A 13,201-nucleotide genomic window follows, 5' to 3' on the forward strand; every position below is an offset into this window, starting at 1 on the left:
GAAAATACATAAGAAATGCAAGAAATGTTACAGTAAGTGAAAGGGGAAGATATAGTCCAAGTATTAACGGGAGAGAGAAAAAATTGAGAGATGTGCCTTACTCTGACTTAATTTTCATTAATAAATTTTCACTCGTCTGTGTCATACATATGTTCTTGACAGGTTCTAAGCTGCCATATACTACATTAGTTGCCAGAGTTTGCTGTAGTAGCCATCCTGTCTTTTATAGCACAAGACCAGATTTTTAGATACAAAGCTGTTGTCTTCAGAATACAGTTTTGATGACAAGCTAGTGATGAGATTTTTAGCAACATTCATTGAGAAGGCATTGCTTAAAAAGAGACACTTTTGTGAACTTAAATGTGTGCTGCTATTAATGTGAAACAGCATAATATTTTGTAAGAAACCTGCTCCAAAATATTCCTGATATTTAAGCAAGGATTCAAATGAAATTCTATTTGGAGGACCACTGCTACACTTTTGCAATGAGGAAATTAAATGTTTTTTCTAATATATAAACTTAGTACAAATAATGCCTCTTTCTTCCACCCTACTAGTGTTCACACTTCACCCAGCTCTAGCCTGGCTGTGCTAGCAAGGCTTACCTGCCCTCCCCAGGCAATTTCATGCATGATGACACATAGTGGGACTACTCAGTAAAACCAGTTTTGTCCGAGGTAGCACTACCTACTACTTTTAAATGAAGAGTCTCAGTTCCATATTCTTTGATTCCTGTCTATATTTTTTTAATTCAACCTTTTATCTTCCTGGGGTAACAGGATAAGGATACTGTTTGTAGTACCTCCTGCTTCAGCCTGAAAACCAGCAAAATGAAATAAAAGATCCATACCTTTGTGTTTACTGATTTTTTGGCAACAACCTGTAAAGTTTTTGCCAGTCTCCACAAAAGAAATAAAAACAAACAACGAATCTCCTAATTTGCCACTTTATACCAAGCTGCGCTGGCAGACCCTGACAATAAAATATGTTCAAGGGAGAGCATGTTGGAATTACATTTTTCAGGATCCATAAAATCTAGGTCTCAGCCAACATACCAGGATTTAAGCCCTATTCCAATATTTCATAATTTTCCTATTCAATCCTTCTACCAGTGTTCTTAAGAAAAACTCCTAGTGACCTTTAGCTCTTGAATATGTATTTTTACTGCCTACGCTAATTAACTTTTTCTGATTTATTACAGTAAAAATATTTTCATGTGAAGAACTTAGCTGGCAACTTAATCTGTTAATATGTGAGGCAAAATAGAAAATGCAGGAGCGTTTGTACATGTATTGATTGGTGTAGCACTGCTGTCAGGAAGACAAACAGGTTCCCTCTGGAAAATCATTGCATAGGACTTTGAAAACATATACAAAATATCTTAATAGAATCTGTTACACTTATTTTTCTGGATATTCTCTACCTAGATCGCCTGTAGCATGTGATGAGACAGCATCTTTTTTGAAGCTGGAACACAGATCAATGTGTTATATTATTTAATGGAAATAATCAAATAGCACTCATTTGGCAGTGCTAAGTTTAAACTAAAATTGAAAGCTATAGTTTTGTCTCTGCCTGTATTCTTTAAAAGCAGAAAAAGTGTGTCAGATTAATTTAATAAACCAGAATACGATTATGAGGTGTGGTTTGGCAGCTGAAACAAAAATCTCTTACAATACTGATACAGATTGTGTGTTTTTCACTGCAAAAAAAAACCCAAACAAAACCAGACACATACATATGTCTTTTGTATATAGCAAAAATAATGCTTAAATTGGGCTAAAATATTCAGTTCAAGCAGTTTCAGAAAAAAATAAATAAACCTATGTTAATGAATGAAACAGCAGTAACAAAGACAGTGGCACCATGTCTTTAACTTAAAACCTCACGAGCTGAAGCGTTTATTGAAGTAAACAAGGCTGACTTAGATTCAATTTTATTCATATTTTATTTTCTCAATTCCTTAGTTAATAATTTATTGAACATCTTTGATTAGGTACTGCAGCCTCCTAATACACAAAGATTAGAATGGAACCCTACATGTTATGATTAAATTTCCATTTTATTGTTTTGGAAGATCTTTTAAAGTATGCTGTCAGCCTTACACACAAAGCCCATTAATGTCTTGTTCATTTGCTTTTGATAAATAACTGAATTAAAAAATGGTGGAAATACCCTCCTTTCTTGAACTGTGTGGAGTCATTGTGGTTCTTAATGTATTAACACAGTTTGTATATGTGTCCACTATTTTTTATGAATGCAGTTATTGCAGCATTATAACCAGGTGCAAATCCAGACACAAGAACCGTATTAGAAGCAAAGATAACATCAAACCCCGGCATTCCTGACGTAATAGCACTATATTACAACTATAATGTGATTACACTCTCTGGTTTTGCTCTTCTGTATCTATTAGTTCATGTAGCAATAAAGGTCATTATGTGACTGAGACTAACTATGGATTGCAGATAAATCTGTGTCTTTACTAATAGTAGCTATATTAAGAACCACATCAAAGGAGAAATAATAAACAATTATCCATGTAGCTTTCAAATTTCCGTTCAATGACTTAGATATAATTGTAGGTTGTAATTATAATACCTTTAACATGCATTATGATTCATGAATCTAGCTACCCTGCTTTCACCTTAATATTAACAAAATCTCTTTTATGTTCAGACAGTAAGAGCAGTAGCCCTATGAAAGTATAAACAAATGGGGGATTTTTTAGACAACATGAACAAATAATTTTATGTTTTCATTTAACCTCAAGAGTAATAATGAAAAATAATTATAGCTTAGTTATAGGTTATTTTACAAATATTTACAATAGCCTAAAATTTCTCTTTATGGACCTTTTTGTCTTCTATTGTATGTGTAACACAACAGAGAAAATGAACATTTTAGAGCACATGCTAGTGACATTAGCTGTGGCACTCAGGATTAACAGTCTTCAAAATGTAATAAAATGTACTGTTTATTTCTGCATATTTTGTTCAGTATCTTTCAGTAGAAATTAAAAATACCTTATAGTTAGAATGAATTCGTTATAAACTTACATTTGCATGATGCTTGAGGCTGGCTTTGGTTGTTATTTGGTTGAAAACGCTCATCAAATACTGTCACAAATAATATCATAAGTGTGTCCTTCATTTAGTTAAATAGTGACTTCTTGTTCTCACTTCTCACAGCAGAGTTTAAATGAAATCATTTGAAGATTTCCTATTTTTCTATTTCTTCCATCTGATTTAGAATCAGGAAGTTTTGTGAATAATTCCAGTCTTCCTACAATGAGGTTGCCAAGAAAATTTCCATTTGTTACCATTCACTTTGTAGTTAGACTTTTCATGGCATTTAGACACACCAAAAATTAATAATATTTTGTATCAAATCCAATAGCTGTTACTGGAACATTTGGAGTGCCTTGTCTCAAGACACGAAAGGTCACTGAGGATGACAGTGGTGAAACGGCAAGCACAGTCTCCCTCAGGAGTTTCCAGTGAAGTTGAGGTCCTCAAAGCTCTGAAATCTCTGTTTGAGCACCACAAGGCTTTGGATGAAAAGGTACAGTATGGAAATAATCTTACTGAATGCACTTTTTAACTCACCTAACTGTGCTTTATGATGCAGCAGAGCAACCGGATTGTGCATTTCCTTTTGGAACATGTCCTGTACTTACAGCATTTACATGTGTCCACAGAAATCCATAAAAATGTATGACCAGTACCTGTAATGCACTTCAGGTCTCTTTACCTATCTTTTATAAATAATTTACTGACTTTTCAAACTAAGCAAATATCACCCCTACCAGACATGCCTCTCCTATCTAGCACTAAATATAGATGACACCAACTGAAAGGATTTATTGTCTGTACAATATGCTTCTAAGTTATTGCTGAGAAAATGTGGGTATTTCAGATTTTAAAAACACACCAATAGAGTAAAAAAGCATAATTAAACTTTTAAAGATTTTTAGGAGGAAAACCTCCTAAGTTTTAGGGATGTTCTTAGCATTTACTACATAAGCAGAGTGTTCCCTCTACAAGTAGGGGGAACTTATTACTACTAAAATAAATGGTAGATCCTTCTTTACCAGAAGTAATGAAGGGCTCACAGAATCAAGATTTTTAAAATTATCATAACTGCACCTAGTCATACTGATTAAGAGCATCTTTCCACTGATTTCCTGATATGTCCTGTGCTGGAAAGACTGGTTTGTGTGAATGACACTTTGTACAACTATGAGGTATGATCTTGAACATTGCTTACATGAATTCAGTAATCCAGTTCATACCTAGCAACAATGTGCTAAGATGATGCATCTGAAGTAGTGAGTGCCTCAAAACTACACACATAGGGAGCACATGAGAACCACTGCAAAAAAACCACTGAGCAAAGAACCTAGTTCCTGATGGAGTCTGTCTTGGCTGATACACTCAGGCTCATCACTGCGGCTGAGCTCGTTCTCTGAGATGGTTGGGTGAGCAGGGGAGACACTGCGCAGCACAGCAGCTGAAACTGTTGACTGCAGCATTGAGTTGTGTTGTGTAGAACCAGTTCAATGGTCTCACAGTAACAAATCTAACGTTTTTAAATTCATAAATATATTCAGAAAGTTGACTATATTTCAGGAACTGTTATTAAAAGAAACAGCTTGATGAAGAGCATAGCTGTATTATAGAGTAATTGTTTTTTTTTTAATTCATAATAAAGATGTGAGACATTGTGGGTTAGGAGTCATACTATCCAGGTTCAAAGTTAACTGAATTTAAGGAACTTATGACAAATCAAAACTTCTTTTCTGTCTAGGAATATCTCTTTAGTTATATGTTCTATTCAGTTACATATCAAAAGCATATTTAAAGAAAATCTAGAAAAGGTATATGATGACTTCTAGCAACTCTAAGCAATTAATTGTAATAAGCTTTTGGATGTCATTAAGACTTAAAAATCCTGTGTTATTAAAAACATCTTTTGAGGATTGATAGGGTTTATGGACTGAGCTTTGATGTTTTATCCAACACTTTAAACATGGATAAAACTATAAAGAGAGTAGGGAGCTCTCCTACTTTCATACTTTTTTGATGTTGTGTAGGCTAAGTGTGAGAAATAATAATAACTAAAGTTTTAATAGATTCTGGTTATTCAGTAGTTATAAACTTCTTACACATTTTCTTTTGTTACTGTTTTAGTGTTCAGATAATACACTGTTTAATTACATCTCACTTTGGAAATTATTTTGCAAAGTCAAAATACTTGAAAAGGCTATTTTTATAATTTTTTTTAATGTAAGAGGTTAAAATCAGTATTCAGTTAAGTTAAACATTTTGGAAGGACACAGGTATGCATATGTAGTGGGTCTCTGTCCCAGTGGTAATGATAATTATCAGTGTAGGAAAAACAGCCATCTGCAATTGTATTAACAGAAGGTTTATTACATTATAAAAAAAGATTCAAAATTGATTGGCCAAAATTACTCTTTTCTATGTGCTATTCATCTACGCATTGAAACTTTTTATTTTAATATAATAAATCACATTTTTATTATAAAACATTCCAACATCAATCAAGAAAACAGTTTAGTAAAAGATTTAAAAATAATTTGTTATAAACCCATAAATTTGTGAAAAACACATTATTTTATGTACAAATCCTGTAGAAAAAATGTGTTAACATTATAGTATCTGTCTTTAGAAGGACTGAGTCAGAGACATTTTATATATCAGCCAGATACCTGATAATATAATACTAGTACATAATACCACGCATTGTCAGCATTATTGGGATTTTTATTAAAAAAAAAAAAAACAACAAACAAAACTGCATACACCCAAATGTGCTAAAAAACCCTTATGGCATGTGAGTCATCTATCCTACATTTTCTCTGACATAAAAATTATATAAGGTACTTTCAGATCTTTCAGAAATAAGCTTATCATCCATCTATGAAAATTTGTTATTCAGAGATAAGTAGAATATTGTAGGTTGGGCCTCCTAGAGGACATCTAGCCCAACCTCCTTCTCAAAGCAGGGCCAACAGTTTGAAGTTGCTTGTGGTCCTGTCTAATTAACTTCTGAATATCTTCAGGGAGAAAACCTATTCTGTCATTTCACTTCCATAATAATTAGCCAGAATTTCTGTTACTGAGTCTTGCATCTGTTCCCTCTTGTCACTCTGCATCTCCAAAACGAAGTTGGATTTGTTTTCTGCACATCTTCTGGTTAGTTAGGTGCAGATAGCAGTAAGAACTCCCATGAACTTTCCCTTATAAATTTGCCCAGATCCAACTCTCTCAGCCTCTTCTCATATGTTGTGTATACCAACCCATGACCAGCTTGGTGGGCCTTCATCAAAGTCTGTCAAGTGTATTCATAGTAATATGAGGCCATTTAGACTATATCACTCACCAAAACCTCTGAGGCTTGTAGTCCAGCCAATTTCTATGTACAGTATAATCCACTTACCCAATTCACAACTCTCTTTTTTTTCTATTAGCAAATGGAAGATCTTGCAGAAAGCCTTGGTAAAGATAAATTAAAAAACCTTCACTGTTCTCCCTTCATCCATAGAGCCAACCACCTCATCACACAAGGCTATAAAGTTGGCTAGATGCTATTTGCCTTTGACAGTCATACTGGTTCTTCCTAATCACTATCTTCTTCTTTATGTGCCTGGAAAAGGCTTCCAGGAAGGTTTGCTCCAAAACATTCACAACACTGGCCAGCTTGTACTTTCCCGGACCTTGCTGGGATAATTCCTGCCTTTCATTATGGTGCATGCAACATTTGTGGGCTTTCCACTCATCAGGAATCTCCCCTGACTGCCATTTCCTTTCAAAGATTAAAAAGGTCTCACTGTGACAAGTTAATAAAGTCTTTTCAGCGCCATTGGATGCAGCCAATCTATTCCCTTTGACTTGTATGTCTTGTTCTCCTGTATTAGGCACTATGCTTCACTCCCACAGACTTCACCACTGTGCTCAGGGAGGCCTGAGGGAGAACTAGTAAATGCTGAAGCAAAAACCCATGATATATTGATATCACAGTAAATAAACACTGTCCTATGCACCCAAATCCGAAGTAGGTTAATGGATAAAGAGTAATGAAAACTCTCAAAAGGGCACTGAAAATCTATCATGACCCTTTAAAAATGAATAATGGAAGGTTTTCTTCAATTTTTTTTGTCACAAAAAAAACCGTTGACATTAAAGCCAAGAATTTAGCTGTTACACCCTTGAAAAAACATAACAAGATATTTTCATTAAAATATTTGCATTTTAAACTTGCAACATCCCAAGAAAGACTTCATATTCTTCCTGAATGTATTTTTTATTTCATGCTTTCACTTTGTACACATAATCATCTTGAGGTGTTGTAACAAACTCTGCCACAGAACTTGACTGGTCATGCAAGAATTGCTACGTGCACAGTACAAGAACTACAAAAACATCCTCATTGCTATAACAAAATGCAATAAAAAATACAGAAGAGATTGAAAGATGGAAAATAACACATATCAATTCAGGGTTCATATTTCCATGGAGGCCTGCTTAAGTATAAGGAGAACCAGGAATGATAGATAAACTTATTTCAGAAAGCCTATTGGCTCTCTATATATTCCATGAAGTCTGGACTTTGCCACTAGCTTTTGTCCAAAAAGACAAATCACCATAGAGAGATCATGGCAATTATTGCATGAAATCACCATTCGGTTATTTTTTCTAAGTGTGAGGTTAGATAATGTCCTACAAACAATGAGCATTGTTAAAAAAACACAGAAGCTTTAAACACTCGAGGTTAGGACTGATTACATGTGGGACCAATAGGAAATTTTGACTTAGCATTTCTAATTGCCTTTGCTATTGTGTAAGTCATTTGAAATTTCCTGCTGTATTCAGAGGGAAGATAGTCTGTGTGGAAATTTCTCTTCAGTTAATCACCCCTGACCTTCTTAATGCTTCAGATTGCATAGACTTCTTTTACCGCTGCTTAGTAGCTGACATCAATCTTTGTTTTATTTCCTGCAACGAGAAGTTATAGAAATAATAAAAGACAGCACGATTATATATTTTAGGATATTATATATAAATATAGGTGGAATAGATTTCAATACAGCAAATGAAGACAAGATTTACTATTTACTATTTGCAATTCAGGAATAACCACAACTGGAAAAACAGTTCTTTTATTTATACCATTCTATAGCTATAATTGACTTCTAATATCGATCTGAATATGTTTATTTTCCTACAGAGGTTTTACCTATTTTGCTCTAATCTTTGACTTCAACATTTTAAATGTGTGTTTAGAAAGAAACTGTTTGAAGCAACTTCTCCAAACCCGTTTTCGTCAATTTTTTAAGAAAAGGGTCCAATTGATCTTCATAGAGGAGAGCTACTACCAGGTGTTATTGTCCTACCTAAGATTAAGAAAAAAGTGGTTCTCTTAAGGTTAACTCATGCCAGTATACCTAATATTCTTGCAAAAAAAAAAAAAAAAAGCAACCTATTCATGTCAACCTTGTCACTATCTTTTTATTCATTAGCAGGCAGCTAGGAGAGCTTTTATTCAATAGACGGTTCATGGGAAAAAAAGTGATTCAATTCTAGCGTGTGCAAGTGTTTTTCAAAAGCTCTTTGTGGGCTGCAGATCTGGAGAGAAAGAAGAAAGAATTTGACAGCAAGGAAAAAAGTGGGAAGCAGTTGCTAGGAGACAGAGAAAGATGGGTGATATTTTGCACTAACAGCAGTGCTAACATGGCATTGACTATGTTACATTTAAATATAATGTGGTTGCATTTAAAAGCCGGAGTCATCTGGGCGCATGTTGGATATGCCCTCTATCATGGAGAGAGCAACCCTTTTCTACTGTGTCTGCGGCACTGTAGTGGGAATCTGTCCTTTAAAAGTTCATGTTATATAGAATGTTCCCATAGATCAGGTAACATCTGATGAGTTCCACTTTATGAAACATTATTTAGTAAATGTTTATCTAGTGCCCAAGAAAACACAATTACATCAAAGGAGAATATGAAATTTAAGTAATATGTTATTTCTGAAGTGATAAACACCATCTCACTAGGATAATGCTTACTTCTGTGTACTGTATTTGTTTGCTTACTGTCTTTGAATAAAATATATTCTATTAATTTGTATTCAACATATTAAAAAATAAAATAAAATTATCAGATAGAAATAGTTTGTATTTTTCCTGCTCCTTTGTCTCTAGCAAGACAGTGACCAAGAACAACAGGCTTTCCTGCACCTCTCAGAAATGAGGATGGTTCTGTTTGGTTTGTGTGCTGTAACATAGATTTGAGGAGGGAATCCAGTACAGAAGTCTGCAATAGATTTGTATATGGCTTTTCAGAGGCTTTGGCTGTTACTCCATATTTGGATTAAAAAGTTATTCGATATGAACTTAAAAAGTAAAAGTAAAACATTCAGTTACCAACTGGTAAAGATTGCTTAGAGTAAAATCTTTTTCAAAACACACGTACACCGTTTATGCTAGCATGGCATTGTAGCCTCTGTTCTTTCCTGGGATGTGAATGACCAAACCTGGAAACTTTGTTCAGCTTTTGTGTTCTTTTTCAAGTGTGTTTTGAAATCAGTTGAATGCCGAGAAAGAAATTTATAGTGAGAAATAAACTTACAGCTTCTGGGCTGTAAACCAGAGCAGATTTCTCCTTCACATCATAGTGCTGATGTAGCACTTCTCCTCTTTTTCAAAATTCAAAGATTTCACTCAACTTTAACAGTCGTTATATATGTGGTTCAACATGAATTAGTTGCAACATTTCCAATGTCACTATGGCAAACATGAATCTGATTTGTTCACCATTCTGATCAAAGGAAAAAAAAGAAGTCTTCTGTGCCAAGGCAGAGTGGCTTTCACAGTTGCTTTAGCAACTCTTACATTCAGAGAACAATTAAAAGGCCATTAGGCTGCAACTTTGGTTAGGTCATTATAAAAAAAGGCAGGGCACTAGCTGTGTGCATACAAGCAAGGCAAGGCAAGGCAAGGAAATAATTTCCCACTGTTGCTCTTTGTGACACTGATACTACTCCATGTTATCACTGACAATGGGACAAGAACTTAAAAAAAAAATAAATTACTTTAATAGCTTGATATTCAGAATAAAGACTTTAATTCTCTACATATTTTTTCTGAAGTGCCATGTCAAAAATGTGTCTCCTAAAATGTCATTGAAACAAATGCCTATTGTTTCCAGGCACTGTTGTTTTCCGGTTTTAAAATATTTGAAATATTCTTAGGATTCAGTCCTACAGAGCCACAGTGTGTAAAGGTTATGGATTATTTTTCTGATTCCAGCTCCTTGTGGAACTGTGTCCTCCTCAGTAATTTGGTCCAGTCAATATGCAAATTCGAACACCATTCAAAGTGAATGTCACTTATAACATATTTTTAAAACATTTGTAGAACACTTAGGCTTAAATTCATGCAAGTTTCAGCAAACCTGTAAAAATTTTAATTAAAATTACTGACTCATTGCATTTCATTTCTGCTACTGACAGCTAGCAGCATTGTGATTTTTCTGTCAATCATCTTGTCCCTCAGCAGTGCTTACAGCCAAGAGGACTGCAGCCAGGAAGATGACTGCCATTTTTTAATGTGTTTTTTTACATCTAGGTTGAGCTTTCCATTAAGAAATTGTTGTCTTCCAGCTCCCACTGTATTTAGAGAGGTGGAAATCAGGCCTCTTGAGACAGGACTACACCCCTCTCTGATAGGAGATGGACTTTAATAGTGGAGAACCAATGAAAGACAGAAGAGGTAGTGGGAAGAAAAGCAAGATATAGAGTTTTGGGACCCACAGTGGAATCAGGAATCTCTGGGAAGACAGAAACCAGGGTAGGAGTAGGGAGAGAAGTGAGCTGCAAGTGTCACTGGACTCGTACTGCCTTGGACTTTTTTTCCATCTGGATAGGGAAGCAGGTCATCAAGCACCCCTTGGAAGTTTGTAGAACTGGTGAAATAATGCTTGTTTATAGGCAGAATATAATATCTAAAATAGGAAGAAGGAAAGGTCTATTAAATAAGAAAGACTTTATCAGCTATTTAAACAATTACGGTTTTTCAACCTATCGCATGCATTATAAATTCCATGTTAAGTAGTTTTATGAAAATATAATTAAATTGAAATTATTAATAAATTAGCCTTATAAAATATATTTCAAATTAATTTTATATATTTCAAGTGTGTTAGAATTTAATCCTAAAAAAATTCTACAAATGTGATGGTAGTTTTTATACTACCATAAACCAGAAACTTTATGAGCATGTTTTCCAGAAATGCTTTGTGATTAAAGGGTTTTACATACATTTTTAAAGAAAAATAGTACTAGAACTTAATAAATAGGAAAACCACTTTGGGTTTTATTGCATATTCTCACTGCATTGTGTTGTTCTGGTGTAAGAAAAAACGAGACAGTCATGAAAATTGGTAGCAATTTTCACTCTTATCACTGCCACTCAGAGGTGAGTCAGTCACTGCCCATTCAAGATCACTTTAATTAATTTGCATAAGGTAAGGAATAAGAAGAGTCCGTTATTGCAGTTTAGCTATAGATTACATAGTCATACCCTAGAGGAAATGTCCATTTGAAGTACAATATGCATATTTGGGAACATTAGCTGTTGGCTTTTTTCAGTCTTATAGTGCTGAAAGCTTAGAGGGAAATGAAGAAATGAGAAAATGGACTACAAAATTGAAGATGCTTGCTAGTCTTGGGGTTTTCTTACACCTGAACACTCTTCAACTCACTTTTCTTTTGCTCCTTTGATTACCTCTCACTCATGATTTCTCTTCTGTTAAGGCTAGCAACATTGTTAATTTATTGTAAAACTACAGTTACCTAAGAGCATTCAAATAACTTATGTGAGAACATAAAATACTTTTTCAAGTTTTGTGTCTTTTAATAGGAGCTGAAGTATGTAAAGAGGACCAAAAACTCACAGTACTGCATCAGCAGCAAGATTTGCATTTGTTGGAAAGGCTGAATAGTTTTATTTTCTAGTGTTCATTTCCTGAATATGTATTTGATCTTTGGGTTTAATTAGTTATAAAGTTTAATAGAGACAAAATTAGTGTACATGCTGTGTTATAGTTTTTGCTAATAAGCAGTTCTCATCTACTGTAGCCTAAGCCAATCTTAGGATGTACTGAGTCTATTTGCAAAATTTCACTTTGTCAGTAGTAATGGTAAACGAAGTATGTTAGGAAAGGTAATATTAATTAGACTAAGAGGTATGACTGGAAAAAGTATGAAAGCATTAAGGCATACACATCCTTTCTAGGGTCCTCCAGTATTGGTCAAGGATCTGAAAACAAGTCTACATACATGATAACGTACAATGTTTCATTGTACATTAAAGAGTGATTTTTCGTTGCTTTGTTTTCCAGCTGCATCTGCTGGTCTAATAGAACATGCTAACTTTCCCTACAAACATTGCTAAAAGTTTTAAACATCCATGGATCATCAGTTGAATGGCATCACTGCAGTGTACCTGGAATGGGGGTAAAAATACATTTGGAGTATTGGCTGATCAGCCAAGTTGTAAAGTCATTTACAAGTCAGGCACCTAATGAAGTTTAGTAGATTAGGAGAGGAGTTGCCATAGGCTTCCTTCAGGATCAGAGGAGTGAGAGTCACCTACAGACAGCACTGAGGACCCTTTAAGTCTGATTTACCTTTTATCATACCAGGAGACTGGCCCTCTGCGTCACTAGCTTAGGTTGTCTCACTACAAGAGCTGATGCTGTGCTAGGGTACTCAAACAACAGTAAATATGTCTTCAGATATATTAAATTACTTTTCCTTAGAATGAGTAATTGTTATCAAATAATAGATATAATAGTAATAATGGTAATAATTTAGTAGACCATAACCATCTTTAGAACAGGTCATCTATGAAACTGGTACAAACACAGCAGTCTTTTCACCTTATGAGAGTGTATTTTGTTTATGACTTTTTGCAAAACCCAAAAAAACTGCATGATGATACCAAAAATCTTTAGCATGTGTACCTGAAGGCAATGCTGCAAGTTATTTTAAATGAATTCATTGCATCAATTAATATTAACAGGTTAGTTATCTTTCATGAAGTGGACTTAAAAAATTTGCAGATTTTTTTCCTTACCCTTTGTAAAAGATCCTTGTGAAAATCGTCCTCTTTT

The 13,201-nt window shown here is 34.5% G+C and overlaps 1 protein-coding gene across 1 annotated transcript in view; it reads left to right on the forward strand.

Annotated features, from left to right (window-relative positions):
- Positions 1–13,201, forward strand: part of PPFIA2 (PTPRF interacting protein alpha 2) — a 305,971-nt gene that overhangs the window by 191,912 nt on the left and 100,858 nt on the right. The window contains exon 5 of the mRNA XM_051609070.1: positions 3,400–3,564. Within this exon, the coding sequence (XP_051465030.1) occupies positions 3,400–3,564 (165 nt within the window). The remainder of the gene's footprint in view (positions 1–3,399; positions 3,565–13,201) is intronic.

Source organism: Apus apus, chromosome 1 (genome assembly GCF_020740795.1).
Source record: "Apus apus isolate bApuApu2 chromosome 1, bApuApu2.pri.cur, whole genome shotgun sequence".
Lineage (NCBI taxonomy): Eukaryota > Metazoa > Chordata > Aves > Apodiformes > Apodidae > Apus > Apus apus.